The sequence below is a fragment of the Camelina sativa genome, chromosome 3, assembly GCF_000633955.1.
Source record: "Camelina sativa cultivar DH55 chromosome 3, Cs, whole genome shotgun sequence".
In the NCBI taxonomy this organism is placed as follows: domain Eukaryota; kingdom Viridiplantae; phylum Streptophyta; class Magnoliopsida; order Brassicales; family Brassicaceae; genus Camelina; species Camelina sativa.
In genome coordinates this window covers 455839-475621 of record NC_025687.1, presented here as the reverse complement: position 1 = coordinate 475621, position 19783 = coordinate 455839, and the positions used below count along the sequence as shown (strand labels likewise).

The window sequence follows — 19783 nt, the reverse complement described above, 5'->3', positions numbered from 1 at the left end:
ACTTCACCGTACTCTGAATTCCCGCCACCGCACGCAGCTAAACTCCTCCGGCGAAAAAGAATCAAAGGCTGGGGATCGTACGGAGCCGTGTTCGAGAATCTGATCCGCCGAGTCAAACCTAGGACGATCGTCGAAATCGGGAGCTTCCTCGGCGCGTCGGCGATACACATGGCGAATCTCACGCGCCGCCTTGGGCTCGAGGAGACTCAGATACTCTGCGTCGACGACTTCCGTGGCTGGCCAGGGTTTCGCGACCGGTTCAAGGACGTGGCGTTGGTAAACGGTGACGTTTTGCTTATGTACCAGTTTATGCAAAACGTGGTTAGCTCGGAGTTTTCCGGTTCGATATTGCCGGTTCCTTTCTCGACCGGTTCTGCTTTGGAGAAGATGTGTGAGTGGGGAGTGACGGCGGATCTAGTGGAGATAGACGCAGGTCACGATTTCAATTCCGCTTGGGCAGATATAAACCGGGCGGTTCGGATACTACGACCCGGCGGAGTTATATTTGGTCACGATTATTTCACGGCGGCGGATAATAGAGGAGTTCGGAGAGCTGTGAATTTGTTCGCAGAGATTAACCGGTTAAAGGTCAAAACCGATGGTCAACATTGGGTTATTGACTCCGTGTCTCCGTCAAATTAACCTGACAATAACAATTAATGGATTTTGAACAAAAAAAAAAAAAAAAATTAATGGATTTGAACTTTTGATTGTATAATAAGAAAATGTATGTGATTGGTTCGTTGAAAAAATCCATCCTTTTTTTTTCTTACTTCAAGTTGATGAAAGTGTCACAATTTGTATGATTTTGGTATAGAATCCGTAGTCTCCCACTCCACCTATATCTTTCGCAGACAAATTGTTTGTTAAAATCATCTATTCATGCCGATGTTTTCTTGTAGGGTCTAACACGATCGCAGCAGTCTCAAAGCTCAAAAAAAGATTTACAGTCCATCAAAAATTGATAAGCCCATGAAAAAAGTTGTCTCACAATGACCATTCTATATAAATTCCATCCTATTGGTCAGGTCGATTTCCATCCCACATTAATTTTTTTTTTTTTTCAAATCTTAAAAATAATACATTTGAAAAATTTATATATTATTAAGTAAGAATTTTTTGTTCTTTTTTTTTTCTAATATCAAATTTACAAAACTGTATGAAAGCTAGTTTATAAATCATGTCATTTGACTATATTTATTTATTTATTTTTTAAATTTTTTGTTTTCATGTCATTTGACTTTAATGGATAGAGATCTCACGAATTTGAATATATAGGTGATTATAACATCATCTTTTTCGGTTTCGATTGTTATACAAATTATAAATTTAAAAACAACTAACTGCTGGCCAAAAGAAAAACATCAAAACTTTTATAAAGCACAAACTGAATCCAAAAAAAATAATACGTCCCATCAATTATAATCCCTACTCCATAATCCTAGTCAAAAAGTAGATTTATCTTGGTGGTCTGTCTATCATTTCTGTTCAGAATGGCTGTAAATACCACAACATATATAATTAAAGAAATGTTCATCCTTCCTTTTCATTAAGTTAATTAAAAGGAGAAGATGAATGCATATTTATTTATATTCGAATTACAAACAAAAATTAAGAAACTGTGAGAAAAATCAATTGATACAGCCTATAAGATCTCTCGAAATTTCACTACATAATTTATTCGATCATGAATACAAAAAAAAAGGGATTTCATAAATCCTTCAAAAAAAATAATTGTGTAAAACCAGCGATCAATTTAGATCTTTGAGAGCGTATTCTTCAATCCCTCGAAATATTCATCTCAAATATCTTATAAGAAGGTTTCGTTACTTTCAAAATACAGATATACATCATCTATATATATATATATATATATATATATATCTACGAAACAAAAGGTTAAAAAACACATAAACGGATCGGCGAATGTGTAAATCTATTCTTACGAAACCATGCATAAATAAATCAAAGCATTTGCGAATTTAAAATTAAGATCATACAAATTAATTGATATTGAGATTACCGCAAGCAATCTAACGAAAAAGGTAACAATATGAATCATATGATCTGTCGATCACTGATCAGAGGCAATAACATGTTGGGGGGGATGAAGCCTGGTCCGAGGATACTCTCTATACATATATATATGATCACTTGTATCATTAACATACATGTATATATCATATACGTGTGTCTGTATATATAATATCCTCGATCCAGACAACATTCCCCTCAACCGAAAGAGCTTAATTCTCATGATGATATTAGCAGATTCACATTTTGTTGTTGAAAAGGAGGGAGGGGAGATAGAGAGAGAGAGAGAGAGGAGTGGGTGAATATGGTGATGATGGTGTTATGATGAGGGAATGATGAGTGGCGGAGAAGAAGATGGGCTTTTAATAAGACACAACAGAAACAGTTCGTCATTCCTAAACCCTAGCTATTTTAAAAAAAAAACAAAAACAAAAAAAGGAAAAAGATATACTAACAAATATCAATGCAGTTAATGCCTATATTTTTGAATGAAGTGACACGTCACACGGCTTAACTTGGTAAGAAAATAATTTGACTTTGATTCAGTAATCAGTATTGTGGTTTGTAACTAATCCACGTATGTATGTTTAAACTTGGCAAGAAATCGTTTGACTTTGATTCAGTACAACGATTACTACATGAGCCAATACAATATAAAATAAATTTTGCTTGTTCAACCGGCGTACCAACTGACTACTTAAAAAGTACTAGTATCGATGATGAGATGACGAGTTCAATGGAAATGAGATTGAAATCAACTTGATTAAGTATATTGTGGTCTAATAAGACTATCCAATCTTCACCCGTAACGTTTATTTTTGTGAGCCAAAAAAAAAAAACTCAATTTGTTTTTCTCTCTATATATATATACTAGTATATAATTATATTTGTATACGTGCATATATAGACGAGAGTGTATTATTGAATTGCGAAATAAAGAAGGCAAGCGAAGTTAGTCAGAAGAGTGGTTGGGTAAATTGAGGATGACCAGTTAGGAAACAAAATATTTTCAATTTAATTTTGCATTGCTTTTTAGGTATCCTACCAACTTCATTAATTATGAACTTCTTTAAATTTCTCCCAAATTATCAAATTTTGATGGTTCTACTATAAATTAATAATTATTAATTTATAGAGAGACTTTCCTAATTTGGTAAAAAAACATTAAAAATAAGATTTAATAGTTATAACTAATATTTTTATAAAATGAATTATAATGAAAATAACAATTATCATGTTTTGACGATAGCACTCAAAGATTTATATAAAGTAAAATATCAAAAATAAACTCTAATNAAACATTAAAAATAAGATTTAATAGTTATAACTAATATTTTTATAAAATGAATTATAATGAAAATAACAATTATCATGTTTTGACGATAGCACTCAAAGATTTATATAAAGTAAAATATCAAAAATAAACTCTAATAAAAATTAATGTGTCGATATATACATATATTTAGATAATTCTATATAATTATTAATTTATATTATTAATGGGACCATATATTTACAAAGGATTTTTTTAAAAAATATTATTTTATTATATTATCGAATAGTGTCCAAATTTACACTAGTCCCAACTTGAGACCGGAGAAATTTATTAATTTATAAAAGATATTAATTTATCGAGTATTAATTTATAGAGGTTCTACTGTAGAGCATATATGAAGCTACAATATAGATTAACTTCCAGTTTTTATTTTATGTCTACAGATTTGTGATTAGTTGATCCGTTTAGAAAATATCAAACAACATGATAATTTTAATACATTATGATTTTAATTTCTCGTTCAGACAAAGGATTTATATTTATGACCGTTACTTTATGCGAAGAAAAACTGTAAATAATTATGCAGTCGAATATAATAAGTATAGATAAATAGGATTAAGCTAGTTGGACGTTTTCGTGGAGTTGTTTACAACGTGAAGCCATGTCGTTGTTTCTTTATGGCGTGGGGAATTTTTTTCATTTAAAAGGTTATTGTATTCTCCAGTTTGATTAATGTAATAAGCATTAATTGTCTTATTTTATATATACTCACATTCATCGATCAAAGCATGAAACATATGAGTAATTTAATTATATATGACAATGAAGCATATAAAATATTGGTACAATGACAAACGGAGAAGACGATGCGCTCTGCTTGCTCTGGATTGGACTTTCTTCTTGCGTTACTCTCGTCTCGTTTGCGTCATTCATTGACATGCCAACATTGACAATATTTAGTAGACGATGTCGAAAATAAAAAAATAAAAAAATAACTGTTTAGTAAATTTATGGTTATTTAAGTAGTATATATGGATAATTTATTTCTATAGGAATACAGGTCTGGCAACTACACCAACGTAGCATTGTAATTAGGAACGTAATAAATATAAAGGACTGTCAAGATCTTAGGCATGTTTGTCTCGTAGCTCTTCGCCATTAATAACTACTCTAAGTCTATAATGGCATCCATTTTAATATTTTAAATATACTTGCAATATAATTTTCAAGATTATTAAGTGTATAATTTTAATAAAATTTAAAGATACGTATTGATTACATTTTTTTTGTTGTTGGAATGATTTTACAGTTTTTGCATATATTTTTTTCTACTAAAATCGGTCCTTCGCCAAAAGAATACTGGCCGTTGAATGTTTACAATATACAATTTAGTAAAAAACAAATCATTTTTACTTCTAATATCACATTACATTTTTCTGTTTTTTTTTAGTGTAAATATATAGGAGAATGAAATTAGATATAATGGATAAACAGTACATGAATATTATCAATAGCATATAGACTCACCATGACACCATGTATATTTCACATCACGGGAAATTGTATTTTGATTTGACTTTTCGATACTTCTTAATTTGACTGAACCAGTTTGACCAACAGATGTATGATGTAAATGTTTTTTTTGTTGGTTATAATTTGTACTGCCTCCTTCTTGATTATGTTTTATGTGAAAAGCAACTGATCAAGACCGCGAGAATTATCGTTTCTTGGGTCTTCAAAATTAACTTAGACTTCTCGCTTTTATTGCGATTTATATATTAACTTTCAAAGACATAGAAATCGATATAATTCAGCCATGTACTACACAGTGAAATTCCCCCTCAAACATGACATAAAGTAATGAGTACAAAGGAGACTATTGCAAATAGTTTTGCATGTTAATTTGTTTCATGTTATTAAGGTGTAACATCTTTCACTGTTATTTGTTTCATTGTCCATTGCACCACATTTGAATTGGACATTTAAAATTAAAATTGTTAAATATGATACTATATTTCAAATTTTGTCACCCTTAGCCTTTCTCGTTTGAAAGTTTCACTGTTATCTAGCTACTTCGTTGTCTTTTATGCCATATTTGCAAGTTTGTTATCATTATGTGTCGTCTTTGCTCGTTTGAATCTCGTATTTAGCTTTTATACTCGTGTTTAGTTGCCACCATTGAGTTAAAATCGTGAGCACATATTACCGACGATAAGCCAGAGGAAGGTGGGGATGCCGTCAGTGAAGTCAATTTTATGTAAGTTGGTCTGATCTATATTGCTGTCGTCTCTTCTGCTTAATGATTGGTTCTCATGTAAATAGGCCATTGACAATATAATAAATGGGCTTAACCCATATTGATACTCTAATATCATAACCGACCCAACTAATGTTGCGTAATGGAGAGTTTAATATCATAACTGATCCAACTAGGCCTTTCATATTTTGACACAGAACCAACATGGAGAGTTTAATCCTTTACATTAAAGTCATGGGACTCTGAATCACACAATCAACTTTCAATACACTGAAATTTTCAAAAGCATTGCATTCCCAATTTATCGAATATATGTAAGAACACTGATACATTGGTCAACAAGTAAATAAAAAATAAATTATTTTAACGTTTCATAAGTCCATCACACAAGGTAGTGACATCATGTTAATAAACAGTCAGAAACACTAACCGAGTCGAACACTCCACGACGATACAGATTAATATAATGCAAAAGCCTTAATCTAATACTTCATTATATGATATAAAATCGTTATGTCTCTTGACCGACTTCTTCATAAGAAATTTCGCAGCAAATTAAGGATGTCCAAACAATTTGGAGTAATATATAATTAGTTTTGCAGAATGTTATTCCGTTAATCGTTTCAACACGCGATATATATAGTAATTTATGTGGAATGATTCCTAAGATAATAGTTAATTGATTTTAAAGATAACTAGAGTTAAGTAATTTACATATTTCCAACATTTTTGGACTTTCTTATACCTATTTACATTTAAATATTTTGTTTATCTCTATTAAATATAGTGAGATAATTTATATAACTTGTATGACAAACATTTGAACAAAAATAAATAAATAATTGTTCCACCGAAACCATCCCTAATTTACCGCTGAGATCATCATATAGCATATCAATCAAGCACATCATGCGCATGTTTATAGTTTACCATGTTTTTTTTTTTAATAATTGATAATGTATATGTAACATATGATATATTTATTTTACATAAGACAGATACATTCATATTTTGATTTTTTAATCAATAAAAGGTAGGCGAATATACTTCGCTCTATAGGATACATATGTTTTTTTTTCCTTGAAGGTTTATTTAAATATACATCATTTTAGTTGCCAATATTGAAACATCCATGCACTAACCAAACCCAAGCTTACATCATCTTACGCCTCGGGTTTACGTTAACGGTAAGAGGACAAGCCATCTCGCACGAGAGCCTCAAAACCTCCGAGAAGTCTAGCGGGTTAGCCTCGACGCTAGGAAGCCACTCAAACTCATGCAAGAGCGTTGCAACCCAAAACGACACTGTCGCAAGTCCCAAATTCTTTCCAGGGCAAACCCTCTTGCCCGACCCGAACGGTGCCAGCCTCAGATCCGACCCCAAAACAGAGAATTCAGCTTCACCCTCTTTAGCCACGAACCTCTCAGGTTTAAACTCTAAAGGATTCTCCCACACGTGCGGGTCACGTGCTATAGCCCACATGTTAACCATGGCGGTGGTCCCAGCTGGCACGTGATATCCGTCTACGGTGGTGTCTGTTATAGAGAGGCGTGCCCACGAAAGAAGTGGCCCCGGTGGGTGCAGCCTCAACACTTCTTTGATCACAGCCGTTAGATACGTTAGAGATGGAAGGTCGGACTCGTCAACGGTTCTGGATCTGCCAACGACTCGGTCCAGCTCATCATGGACCGTTGATTGAACGTTGGGATGCATCACAATCCTCGCTAGCACCCACTCGATCAAAACTGCCACAGTGTCTGTTCCCCTAAATATCATTTCCTAACGGACCAACAAAAAAAATTTATAGACAAATTTCATATTTCCTTTAAAATCCTTCAAATTTTGTGCTACTAAAAAAACACTTACAATACATTTAAATAAATACTTGTAGGGACTGACTAGTTAATGATTTATAGAAGAAGATAAAATACTCACCCAAAGAACCGCAACCATGTCGGATTCTGATAATTTTTCGGAACCTTGAAGAGAATGTAACACGTCAAGAAAGTTGCCCGTGGCAGCACGGTGTTCATGAATGATTCGGCTCAATAACAGGCTTACTTTCGGTACGAGCTTGGAGCACCTAAACCGGATTTGTTGGAAATCTAAACCAGCTAACCAAGGAAGATGGTCGGTCCAATTTAGCGTACCGAGAAGATCGTATCCTTCTTCCACCAAAGCCTTTAAGCATTCCGATTCGACGTTATCATGAGACTCCAACTCATACTCTCTTCCAAAAACAGTCCCCATCATGTTACACAGCGACGCTGTTTTGAGCAAATCCCGCACTACAAACGCGGATTTAGCGTTACGTGCAAACGCATTCACCATCTGAGTCACGATCACTCGTCTCTGCTCCTCCGAGCGTTTGATTTGCTTTGGGTTGAAAAGATGGTTCGAGCCTAACCGACGCAGAGTACGCCAGTAAGTACCATTGGGAGCAAATCCCATGGCTCGGTTAAACATCAAACCGTAAGCGGTTTCGTCAACTGGCCGGTCTGCAAAAACCGAACTGTTAAGTATTTCCTTTGCCACATCAGGATGACACGTCACCACCACTTTAGTATCACCGAGACTAAACGCCATGAGCCGCTTGGCGTTACTTATCTCAGCAACTGACGCTATGCGCTGATGAGCCACGTGGCTTGACCTTAGGCTCATGCTTCCCACAAGTGGATATCCTCTAGGACCGGGAATGAGATTCTTGGATTTTCGATTATAGCCGAGAGAGATAAACCGGCGAGTGAAGATGTATTTTCCCCAAGCCGGTCCACCCGGGATAGACCAAAATACGATGGTTAACGTAAACCAAGTGATAGCTGCGGCGACAAGGAGGGAAGCGAAATGTTCTTGCATGAAAATATTGAATTTTGATGCAAGAGCAAATACCCACAAATTTTCAATTTCGGTTCTCATATTCAGAGAAAACATTATGGATAGGATAAAATGTTATTTTGTTTTTGTGTGTGACTTTTTTTCCGTTTAAAGGTTGTGATATAAGTTTGGGTCTTTGTGAGGCTTTAAATAGACGTACAAGATATGAAGATCTTAGCCAATTGCAAAACAGAGAATACTTGACATTTTAAATATTTATTTCAAAGTTATTTGTTGGTGCTCATGGGCATATGCTAACAGCCCAATATTCGCTCGTGGTCATCTATATGTATATGTCATGACATGTTTGGTACACTCAAATTACTATATGCCTTTATATAGAACTTTGATTTAAATAAACACGAAGTATTGANAGCGACGCTGTTTTGAGCAAATCCCGCACTACAAACGCGGATTTAGCGTTACGTGCAAACGCATTCACCATCTGAGTCACGATCACTCGTCTCTGCTCCTCCGAGCGTTTGATTTGCTTTGGGTTGAAAAGATGGTTCGAGCCTAACCGACGCAGAGTACGCCAGTAAGTACCATTGGGAGCAAATCCCATGGCTCGGTTAAACATCAAACCGTAAGCGGTTTCGTCAACTGGCCGGTCTGCAAAAACCGAACTGTTAAGTATTTCCTTTGCCACATCAGGATGACACGTCACCACCACCTTAGTATCACCGAGACTAAACGCCATGAGCCGCTTGGCGTTACTTATCTCAGCAACTGACGCTATGCGCTGATGAGCCACGTGGCTTGACCTTAGGCTCATGCTTCCCACAAGTGGATATCCTCTAGGACCGGGAATGAGATTCTTGGATTTTCGATTATAGCCGAGAGAGATAAACCGGCGAGTGAAGAAGTATTTTCCCCAAGCCGGTCCACCCGGGATAGACCAAAATAGGATGGTTAACGTAAACCAAGTGATAGCTACGGAGACAAGGAGGGAAGCGAAATGTTCTTGCATGAAAATATTGAATTTTGATGCAAGAGCAAATACCCACAAATTTTCAATTTCGGTTCTCATATTCAGAGAAAACATTATGGATAGGATAAAATGTTATTTTGTTTTTGTGTGTGACTTTTTTTCCGTTTAAAGGTTGTGATATAAGTTTGGGTCTTTGTGAGGCTTTAAATAGACGTACAAGATATGAAGATCTTAGCCAATTGCAAAACAGAGAATACTTGACATTTTAAATATTTATTTCAAAGTTATTTGTTGGTGCTCATGGGCATATGCTAACAGCCCAATATTCGCTCGTGGTCATCTATATGTATATGTCATGACATGTTTGGTACACTCAAATTACTATATGCCTTTATATAGAACTTTGATTTAAATAAACACGAAGTATTGAAGATTCTAATTACATCTGTTTCAATTCTCATTAAAATAGTCTATGAACATTACTATCGTCTTATGTTATGGTCCTCTTTTTATTATTATTATGTAGTTTTCTATTTCTTATACCTTTCTAAGCAAACGCATACGCAAGCAATTTCCATGTATAATAGTATGGTTTATATATGATGATTTTTATATCGTAATGAGTATATATGCATATCTTAGTAAAGTAATTTTCATATCTAAACGTAGTGCTTAATTAACAAAACAATATAAAATACTATGTATACGGAATTACTATTATTTTCAAAGATGCCATTTTCTGATGAGTCTCCTAGCAAGTTGTGAATGTGCGACTTTTTCTTCTGCAAATTGCTCCCCATTTGACTTTTCCTTTTGCTAGTCAACGACCTTTTCCTTTCACTTATCTACTTTTATGTATAGTTTCCAACTTTAGATATGTTTTTTCCACCCAACAATATAATTTTAGATTAAATAGAAGAAAATTTAACATGTAATTTTCGTCGTAAATAACACATAGCTACTACTACTACTACTACTACTATGAAGGCTAACTCTGTTTTTTTTAATGGCCTCGAGCTCCCAGATAAATATGTATAAAAAAGATCGTCCAAATCTTTCTATTTAAGAAAATAACTTAATAACACGACCACCAAATTTCAATATAAACAATATTTTAATCCAGAATCCAAACCTCTTCTACTCAAAACTGGTCTTAGTTACTGTTCTCATTTATGTATGACGACTATAAACAGCTAAGATGATTAGTCTTAACTTTGATGATATGTATCGTTTTTTTAAATATATAAACATCCAAAGAAGTGATTAATTTACATTGTTGTTGCAAGAATCTTTCTTTTGGTAATAGACATTAAACTAATCAGTAACTTTACACGTAATGCAGAGCAGCAGAGGTATCAGCATAGAAAACTAAGTCTAAGTGGTCACAAAACACTTAGTGGCTGATTAATCATATATATGTGCTTAATTAGATACAGTGTAAATATTGATGTGCTATGTGTTATAAATTTGATTATATAATAAAGACCCATTTTTTAGGTCATGAGAGAAAAAGCGAGTTTCTGATTGGAGCACTTCAAATTATTCGGTTGCATGCAAAAAAATAAATAGAATCATATCTTCCGTTGGATTTGGATTATATTCCAGATTCTAACGTGACACTCACAGTTGATGTCACGAAAATTATTATGAAAATATCTGCTTATATTGTGAACGTAAAGTAATTCTGATACAAATCATAACACTTGTTATCTTAGACAAATCATAACACATTGTTATTGTGATCCCATATTTACCACTAGTTAGAACAAGTAAAAAGAACATTACATCGGAACACAGTTTTGTTTCATTGATCCCTAAAACGGTCATTAACATATTTTTTGACAAGTATATCATTTATTCATTTTTTACTGCTACGTCTTTTCGTCGCCAACCATAACCATAAGGTTGGACGGGAATGGTTCCAAATTTTCGATTGAATAGATCTACTTAGGATTTGACAGTACAAAAGAATCTGAATTTGTATACATGAGAATGTCAAAGACGACAGAGAGATTACGAATGAGCTAGACACATGAGTAGTGAGCTTTTGACAGTGATAAGCACCAACCACCTGGAATAAGGAAAAAGGCCAAATAACCATATATGGGCTTAAAATAAAGCCCAATAATTGGCTCAATAATGTTGTTGATTTTATGGCCCATCAATCAAAACTCAACACGAGCACGACAAAGCTTGTTCCTTGTTGATCTTGCTAACCTCAAGATCCGAACCAGAGATCACATCAATCCTCGAACCGTCAAGCTTCACGGTGGCTGCACCGTCAGATTCTAGTACTTTTCTTGACACAGCAACGCGACTGAAAATCTCCTCGAGTAAACGGAAAAAAGCGTCGTCTACGTTTCCGCCGCTTAGTGCCGAGACTTCCGAGAAAAATAGCCGTTGGGTCTCGGCGAGTTCGACGGCGTCCTCCGTTGGAACGGCACGTTTATCATCGGCGAGATCGGCTTTGTTTCCGACGAGCATGATGACGGCGGAATCGTCGGCGTGAGCACGTAATTCCTCAACCCAACGTGCAACGTGGTCGAATGAGACGCGTTTGGTAATGTCGTAAACCACCATCGCACCTAACGCGCCTCTGTAATACGCGCTCGTCACTGCTCTGTATCTGATCGCCGGAAAACGCCATAAATAATTTAAAAAACTAATATTTTTTCAGTTGAATAAAAATTATACCTAAACAAAATCTTGCATTGCAGACCAAATCAATTAAACAAACGATTATTTTAATCCATAAATTATAAATATCTTGATTCGTGATCCTTAGATTACAAAACGAAGTTCAACTTTAGGTTTATTATATAACATTTAATTTGGACCCGAAAATACAATATTTGACTTATGCAGCAAAGTTTTCGGTGAGTTATTGTATTTCGCAAAACTAGACAAAAACAAAAATATAGAAAAGAAATATGACATTGTATTAACCAAATCAAGAACACCGACCATTGGTTATTCAAATCCATATGCCATTCTTATTTTATTTTTTCTAAACATATAGTATTAAACAATTTTGTATAGTTAAGATAAAAAATCAAATCAGCCATATCTAAAATTATCGTGATCCAAGAATACGAAACTCTACATCAAGTTGAATCCAAAAGTGAGATTCAGCTTCGATCAAATATATAAAGAATGGTCAATGTGTGTAATAGAGTAAAGATACTATTAATACCTTTCTTGACCGGCGGTGTCCCAGATCTGAGCTTTAACGAGTTTGCCCTGAAGAGTGATGGTCCTTGTCTGAAACTCGACACCAATGGTTGATTTTGAATCATAACAGAACTCGTTCTGCGTAAAACGTGAGAGGAGCTGCGTTTTCCCGACGGCAGAATCTCCAATGACCACCAACTTGAACACGTAATCGATCTTTTCCGGCAGCGTCGGTTTCTTTACGTGTTTGTTACTCTCCGGCGACTCTCCGCTCATCTCTTCGTTCATTATTGCGTTGATGAATGAATGAACCACACAACAACAAACAAACAAAAAAACTATAAAGTCTCTTTCGAGTAAAGTGGGAGTGAGTGAAACAGAGAGTAAGGGGGAGAGAAATGGTTTTTGAGTTATTTTTGTTTTTATGGTTGAGTACGAATAAACCGAACCGAATTTAAAATATATTGAACCAAAATCCGATTGGGTAAGACTGGATAGAGATTCAACATGTTATAAGAACAACCCCAAATCCTTCGTATTTTTGGTTTGGTTTTTAGTCGTCAACATGACCCAAACCGAGATGAATTTTAAATGTCCTAAAGTGTTATAAACGAAGACAGCAACAATGCTCTGTGCATTATTTTAATTCGCTTTTATATGATTTCTAAATGAATATATATATATATATATATATATATATATATAGAGTCATAGAATACTAATAAAGCTGTGAGCATGGACCGACACAATTTAAAACGTAATTATTTTGCTAAATCAATTTATGGATTCAACATGAAACCTACAATTTGTCTGGAGACCACCTTAAAAAGCTTTTATATGCTCCATGAATTGTTGTTGGTTGTTGTCTACTCCGACTTCATGTATGAATTTATTGTTTTTCTTCTTTCTTTCTTTTCCTATTGTTGCTGGAAATTAGAAATTAAATATATTGGTTGTAGTATATATGAGAATATGATAAATCAATTGATTATTACATATTTGTTGTTTTCAATCAAGACAACTTTCCTAACGAATTAATAAACTACGTACACATATGGAAATGGTGTAAAAAAGATTTCTGTAAACGGTAAAACTTGTTTCTAATTACATTTGTTGCTATAAAGATTTGTGTACTTTTTTTTAATTACATTTGTAAATTTTTAACAATAGTTAAATAAAAAGTTCATTTATAGGTTGATTTTATCCATGATGTGTTTGTTCAAATTTTTAGTTGTCATTGTCAAAACTATTTTTGATTAGGTTTATTCAATTTTTTTTTTCTCACCAAGAAAAAGAACTTCAATTGGAAATATATATTGGTTGATATTAATTACCGTGGGTCGTCCATGTATATTTGCATCATCGCCAAGTATTATTAAGTTGTAGCTTAATCATTACACTCAAAATATACATCATGTACTACAGTAAAACCTCTATAAATTAATACTCTATAAATTAATAATCACTATAAATTAATAAATTTTGCTGGTCCCAAATCGGACCAGTGTAAAAATTAACAATATTCGATAAGATAATAAGATAATATTTTTTTTGAAATCTCAATATAAAATATGGTCCCAATAATATCATAAATTAATAATCATGTATATATATATATATATATATACTGATATAATAGTGTATGTTTCTCCTAAAACTCATTTCTATAGAACATTTGTAATGTTGTATTTTCAAACTATAATGATATCTCTAAAATATTTTATAACATGTCATACAAATAATTAAATTTTAAAGTTTTAATTTTTAGATATGCATCATTTACAATTTGATAATTAGACAGATTATTAAAATATGAGAATTGATATTATTATTATTCATAAATTTGAATTTATGTATGTCATGTGTATAAGTCAATTTGTTTATAGTATTTGTAATTTATTGTCAATAATGCTTTATAAATATTACAAGTTCAATTCCTAAACCATAAAATTTATAACATCCGAAAGTTTAATCTTATGTTGCTATAATTGTTCCAATTCATAATTTAAAAAAATAAACAATTAAAAATATATCTATAAATTAATAATTATTAATTTACACTATAAAATAATAATTATTAATTTATAGATAAATTAATATCACTATAAATTAATAAAACGTCTTGGTCCCAACATTATTAATTTATAGAGGTTTTACTGTACTTTGAACCACTTGATTAGCATATCCAATATAATTATTTATTTCTCAAATGTGCCACGAATTTGACTCTTATTTGCAAATTATTATCTTAGCCGCATTTCTAGTCAAACAAAAATAAATTTATTTGTGGATTAGACTTTTTACGAATTTATACATTTTCACAATGTATTATTGATCTTTCAGATATAAATTTGCCGATTACGTAGTAGAAATACAAAATGTATCATTATATAAACCATAGTTTGACCTACTTTAAAGGATATGAAAAGTAATATTCATAATCGATTATTGATTGATTGGACATTTTATGTACAAGGGATATGCAATTCTTTTTGAGCAAAAAAATAAAAGATATGCAACTCTAAATATAATTTGTCTATTCTTTGTATAAAATTAAATTGTCGTTTATAACCTCTAACTCACCATTGATCGTTACAATAATCATATTAGAGTTTTAGGTGTTATAGTTTTTTCAGCAAAAAACATTATATATATGATAATATTTTTTAAGGTGATGTAAAAATATAAATAACAAATCATAAATAAAACTTAAAAATAAATATTTATTTAATTTATATCAACAACATATAAATCACAATATACTTAGTTAAAACTAGAAAAGGGCAAAGTTCTGATCGTTACCACCCAGAACGTCCCAACCAAGAGAGTTTCCACCAAAAGCAAGATAACGACAGTAATCATCCATCATCGTTGCATAGTCTATCCTTGCGTTAAAGGGCAAAATTCGTAGGAGCACATGAGTAGATGTACCACTGACCAGAATGATTCTCGATAGAACCGCAAAACGATTTTTTTATGAGAAAATAGACAATGCTTGCAAAGAAGAATATGACATCGTAGTTTTAAATCTGTATAAGTATAATAGACGACTTTATTTATTATAATAATTGATGTGTAATGTGACCATTTTAATATACAGTAAAACCTCTATAAATTAATAATGTTGGGACCAAAACATTTTATTGATTTATAGTGATATTAATTTATCTATAAATTAATAATTATTATTTATAATGTAAATTAATAATTATTAATTTATAGGTATATTTTTAATTGTTTAATTTTTTAAAAATTATGAATTGAGACAATTTTTGCAAAATAAGATTAGAATTTTGGATGTTGTAAATTTTATGGTATTGTAATTGAACTTGAAATAATTAAAAAAAATTATTGACAATGAATTACAAATATTATATACAAATTCACTTATACACATGATATAAATATTCAAATTTATGAATAAGAATATCAATTATCGTATTTTAATAGTCTATCAAACTGTCAAAATGTAAATGATGCATATTTAGAAATTGAAAAATTTAAAAAATTTTAGCTGTTTTATGAAATGTTATATAATATTTTATATCATTATAGTTTGAAGATACAACATACTTAATTATTAATTTCTAATATTATTGGGACCATAGAGATTTCAAAAAAAAATATTATCATATTATCATATCGAATTTTGTTATTTTTTACATTATACCAAAAAATCCGACATCAGTATTGTTGCCTAGTTTTAAATCTGTATAAGTATAATAGATGATTTTATTTATTATAATAATTGATGTGTAATGTGAACATTTTAATATAATATTTCTTTAGCGAGACGAGATCAACTTATTAAATAAGCCCCATAAGATAGAACAGTGGAAAAAAAGAAGGGTTCAGGATGTTGAATAATCAGTAAGATTGGGGGTTTAAATAGAAATAAGAGAAACTTCGTCCCCTTATTCTGTGTGTAACGGCGACAGTCTTGAGAGCAAAAGCGGCGGCGGCTCGGCGACGGTGGGTTTTTTTCTTTTCTTACCGGAGGTAATTTAATTCAGTAGAGCAATGTATTCCGAAAACACCCTTTATATCTTAATCTGTGAATCTATCAGTGTTGTAGTTTTGTGAATTGATTTTTAGGAGATTTTTTACAAGAGAATTGATCGGTGAGGAAGATGGAGTTTTGCCCGACATGTGGGAACTTGCTGCGTTACGAGGGTGGTGGCAACTCCAGATTCTTCTGTTCCACGTGTCCATACGTCGCCTACATCGAAAGACAGGTCTTTATCTGTCTCTTTCTCTTCTTCTACCCTTTTTCCCCCAAGAAAAAAAAAAACCCTTTTTTTTTAGATATCTCTGTTCTTGTCTTTGAAATTTTTGACAGGTGGAAATAAAGAAGAAGCAACTTCTGGTTAAGAAAGCCATTGAACCTGTTGTGTCTAAAGAAGATATACCAACAGCAGCCGAAACCGAAGGTATTCACTATTCCGAGTCTCTTGTCTCCTCCTTATTCTATATTATAGGATTGGGATTAGTTTAGTCCACGATCTGATACACTTAGTTAATTAGAACATGGTAATAAGAAGATTTAGGGTTTATGAATGGTAACATCATCGGTTGTGACTTGACTTCTGCACACTTGTTATTGCTTAGCTAGACTAGAGCATCTTTGTTTCCGTATGTTTCTCATTGCGGATTTCTTTTGTTGATCAGCTCCATGCCCGAGGTGCGGCCACGACAAGGCATACTTCAAATCAATGCAGATTCGTTCAGCTGATGAGCCAGAATCAAGATTTTATAGATGCTTGAAGTGCGAGTTCACTTGGCGTGAAGAATGATAATGATGATCTTTATTCACCTCTGACTTTGCTTATTGAAAACTTTTTTTTTTTTTTTTTTTCTACTTATGCTATCTTCTTTGAGTCTGTTTTATTTACCTCATTGGCAATGTTGAAGATCCTCTGCTTTCAACCTCTGCTTTCAACGAGTTTCTCTAAATTAAAAGCAATCGGATATTACATAAATTCCGACTGTGGAAAAGTTTTGATCTTTTTTGGAAGTACAAGTTTTGAGAGAATATTCATTCATTTGGTTTGTTTCCAGATCCACACGACAACGTATTGGTTGCATTTAGTCTTTGACTTTGACCCGATCCGTCTTCTGGTCTGTTTAAAAAAAAAACTTCGTCTTCTTCCTCTGTCCACTAAACCCTCCAGATTTCATTTTTTTTTTCTCCCATTTCTCCGGCTACGAGAAACCATAATGTCTTCTGGATTCTCGAAAACCAAGCAGAGGAAAAAAGCTGACTTGGCCACGCTTTTGCGCAAGTCATGGTACCATTTAAGGCTTTCGGTGCGCCATCCCACTAGGGTCCCGACTTGGGACGCGATCGTTCTCACTGCGGCTAGTCCTGAACAGGCTGAGCTGTACGAGTGGCAGCTCCGGCGAGCGAAGCGCATGGGACGAATAGCTAGCTCCACTGTTACTTTGGCTGTTCCTGATCCAGATGGCAAAAGGATCGGGTCTGGTGCTGCCACTCTTAACGCCATTCATGCTCTCTCTCGCCATTATGAGCAATTAGGTTTAAATCCTGGTCCCGAGGTAAATTCTGCTTTCTCAATGATTAGTAGTTGTGGAAGGTTTAGCATTGTGCCATAAACTCTCTTTGTTTCACTAGATCTGTTTGTTTGATCTCGTCTTTTTGATGATTTGTCGGTTATGTTGATGATGATCAGGTGGAAGTTGCAAATGGTACTTGTCCTACGGAGTCTTCTCCAAAGTCTTGGGTTAGATTCCTCTCTCAAAAGCATGTGCTGATGCTTCATGCTGGAGGCGACTCCAAAAGGGTTCCATGGGCAAATCCTATGGGGAAAGTGTTCCTCCCACTTCCTTATCTTGCAGCTGATGACCCTGATGGTCCTGTTCCTCTCCTTTTTGATCATATACTGGCAATAGCTTCATGTGCAAGGCAGGCTTTCAGAGATGAAGGTAAATTTCCGTACTTTTAAGTGACATATTCAAATGTTCTCGTTGTCTATTGTGCAGCTTGGTGTTTAAGCTACATCAAACAGAGAAAAGTGTGGTTTTGTCGTGTGATATTTATGACTAGTTTTAAGGGTTGTCTGGAGGCTGTCTTAACTTTTTTAACTTGTGCAGGTGGTTTATTCATTATGACTGGAGATGTCCTCCCTTGTTTTGATGCATTTAAAATGACTCTCCCTGAAGACGCAGCTTCCATTGTTACTGTGCCTATCACTCTTGATATTGCTTCCAATCATGGTGTCATTGTCACATCCAAATCTGAGTCCCATGCTGAAGGCTGTATTGTCAGTTTAGTAAATGATCTTCTGCAGAAGCCTACAGTAGAGGAGCTTGTCAAGAAAGATGCAATTTTACATGATGGACGGACGCTTCTTGACACTGGGATTATATCTGCAAGGGGGAGAGCATGGTTGGACCTGGTCGCTCTTGGATGCTCATGCCAGCCCATGATCTCAGAGCTTCTAGGCAGTAAAAAGGAGGTAACTTTCTCATATTTATGCAGCTTGTGCATAAAAAAACCTTGTCCTTGGAAATGTATTGGCTTCTTACAGATATTTGGTAATGGTTTCTGGCAGATGAGTTTGTATGAAGATTTGGTGGCTGCATGGGTTCCTTCAAGACATGATTGGCTGCGAACCAGGCCTTTGGGTGAACTTCTTATTAACAGTCTGGGGAGGCAAAAGATATACAGCTACTGCACTTGTATGTTTGTACTGATCACCAGACTATCTAAACTGAGAAATTTTTTGATTGCATTTGGTTACTTTTCTAATTCCTTTGTATCATCTTGTGTCAGATGATTTGCAGTTTTTGCATTTTGGAACATCAAGTGAAGTACTGGATCACTTAAGCGGAGATGCTTCAGGAATTGTAGGTCGAAGACACCTATGTTCCATCCCTGCAACTACGGTTTCAGATATTGCAGCGTCTTCTGTTATATTGTCTAGTGAAATTGCACCTGGTGTCTCCATTGGTGAAGATTCACTTATCTATGATTCAACAGTTTCTGGTGCCGTACAGATTGGCTCACAGTCCATAGTTGTTGGTATTCACATCCCAAGCGAAGATCTTGGAACTCCAGAGAGTTTCAGGTTCATGCTTCCGGATAGGCATTGTCTTTGGGAGGTCCCGCTGGTGGGACATAAGGAGAGAGTAATTGTGTATTGTGGTCTCCATGATAATCCAAAGAACTCAATATATAAAGATGGAACCTTTTGTGGTAAACCTTTGGAGAAAGTACTG

The 19783-nt window shown here is 34.0% G+C and overlaps 6 protein-coding genes across 9 annotated transcripts in view; 3 read left to right on the top strand and 3 right to left on the bottom strand.

Annotated features, from left to right (window-relative positions):
* Positions 4-880, top strand: LOC109125007 (the record flags this gene model as incomplete). The annotated part of the gene is made up of 1 exon (XM_019239376.1): positions 4-880. A coding segment is annotated over one exon (639 nt), but the record flags the coding sequence as incomplete, so codon positions are not given.
* Positions 6567-8575, bottom strand: LOC104759339 (cytochrome P450 78A6-like). The gene is made up of 2 exons (XM_010482283.1): positions 7504-8575; positions 6567-7347 (listed from the first exon to the last, which is right to left on the bottom strand). The coding sequence occupies exons 1-2, from the start codon at positions 8497-8499 to the stop codon at positions 6721-6723; spliced, it is 1623 nt and encodes a 540-aa protein (XP_010480585.1). The 5' UTR covers positions 8500-8575; the 3' UTR covers positions 6567-6720.
* LOC104778520 (cytochrome P450 78A6-like) lies at positions 8777-9472 on the bottom strand. The gene has a single exon (XM_010502976.1). It carries the CDS (start codon positions 9470-9472, stop codon positions 8777-8779), a length of 696 nt encoding a protein of 231 aa, XP_010501278.1.
* Positions 11290-13029, bottom strand: LOC104759330 (ras-related protein RABA3). The gene is made up of 2 exons (XM_010482279.1): positions 12567-13029; positions 11290-11999 (listed from the first exon to the last, which is right to left on the bottom strand). The coding sequence occupies exons 1-2, from the start codon at positions 12830-12832 to the stop codon at positions 11546-11548; spliced, it is 720 nt and encodes a 239-aa protein (XP_010480581.1). The 5' UTR covers positions 12833-13029; the 3' UTR covers positions 11290-11545.
* LOC104759292 (DNA-directed RNA polymerase III subunit RPC10-like) lies at positions 16351-17470 on the top strand. Of its 3 annotated transcripts, none has more exons than XM_010482254.2 (4): positions 16351-16543; positions 16655-16779; positions 16884-16974; positions 17213-17470. In XM_010482254.2, exons 2-4 carry the CDS (start codon positions 16675-16677, stop codon positions 17335-17337), a joined length of 321 nt encoding a protein of 106 aa, XP_010480556.1. In that variant the 5' UTR covers positions 16351-16543; positions 16655-16674; the 3' UTR covers positions 17338-17470. The 3 variants fall into 3 exon arrangements, with proteins under 3 accessions (XP_010480556.1, XP_010480548.1, XP_010480542.1); XM_010482246.2 differs by having other exon boundaries at positions 16620-16779; XM_010482240.2 differs by having other exon boundaries at positions 16352-16543; positions 16640-16779.
* Positions 17432-19783, top strand: part of LOC104759313 (bifunctional fucokinase/fucose pyrophosphorylase) — a 5475-nt gene continuing 3123 nt past the window's right edge. Inside the window, exons 1-5 of one of the 2 annotated variants that reach the window (XM_010482263.2) lie at positions 17432-18100; positions 18235-18487; positions 18656-19020; positions 19117-19243; positions 19338-19502. In XM_010482263.2, the coding sequence (XP_010480565.2) occupies positions 17447-18100; positions 18235-18487; positions 18656-19020; positions 19117-19243; positions 19338-19502 (1564 nt within the window). In that variant the 5' untranslated portion in view covers positions 17432-17446. Of the gene's footprint in view, positions 18101-18234; positions 18488-18655; positions 19021-19116; positions 19244-19337; positions 19633-19783 lie in introns of both variants that reach the window. The other variant, XM_010482269.2, reaches the window with a different exon arrangement.

Bases quoted from the DNA above. Each gene is read 5' to 3' on its own strand.
- LOC104759292 (XM_010482254.2), top strand. From the start codon at position 16,675: ATGGAGTTTTGCCCGACATGTGGGAACTTGCTGCGTTACGAGGGTGGT. The intron at 16,780-16,883 runs GTCTTTATCTGT...AATTTTTGACAG, and splicing joins TCGCCTACATCGAAAGACAG to GTGGAAATAAAGAAGAAGCA. The intron at 16,975-17,212 runs GTATTCACTATT...TTTGTTGATCAG, and splicing joins AACAGCAGCCGAAACCGAAG to CTCCATGCCCGAGGTGCGGC.
- LOC104759330 (XM_010482279.1), bottom strand. From the start codon at position 12,832: ATGAACGAAGAGATGAGCGGAGAGTCGCCGGAGAGTAACAAACACGTA. The intron at 12,000-12,566 runs GTATTAATAGTA...TCCGGCGATCAG, and splicing joins GACACCGCCGGTCAAGAAAG to ATACAGAGCAGTGACGAGCG.
- LOC104759339 (XM_010482283.1), bottom strand. From the start codon at position 8,499: ATGTTTTCTCTGAATATGAGAACCGAAATTGAAAATTTGTGGGTATTT. The intron at 7,348-7,503 runs GTGAGTATTTTA...TTGGTCCGTTAG, and splicing joins ACATGGTTGCGGTTCTTTGG to GAAATGATATTTAGGGGAAC.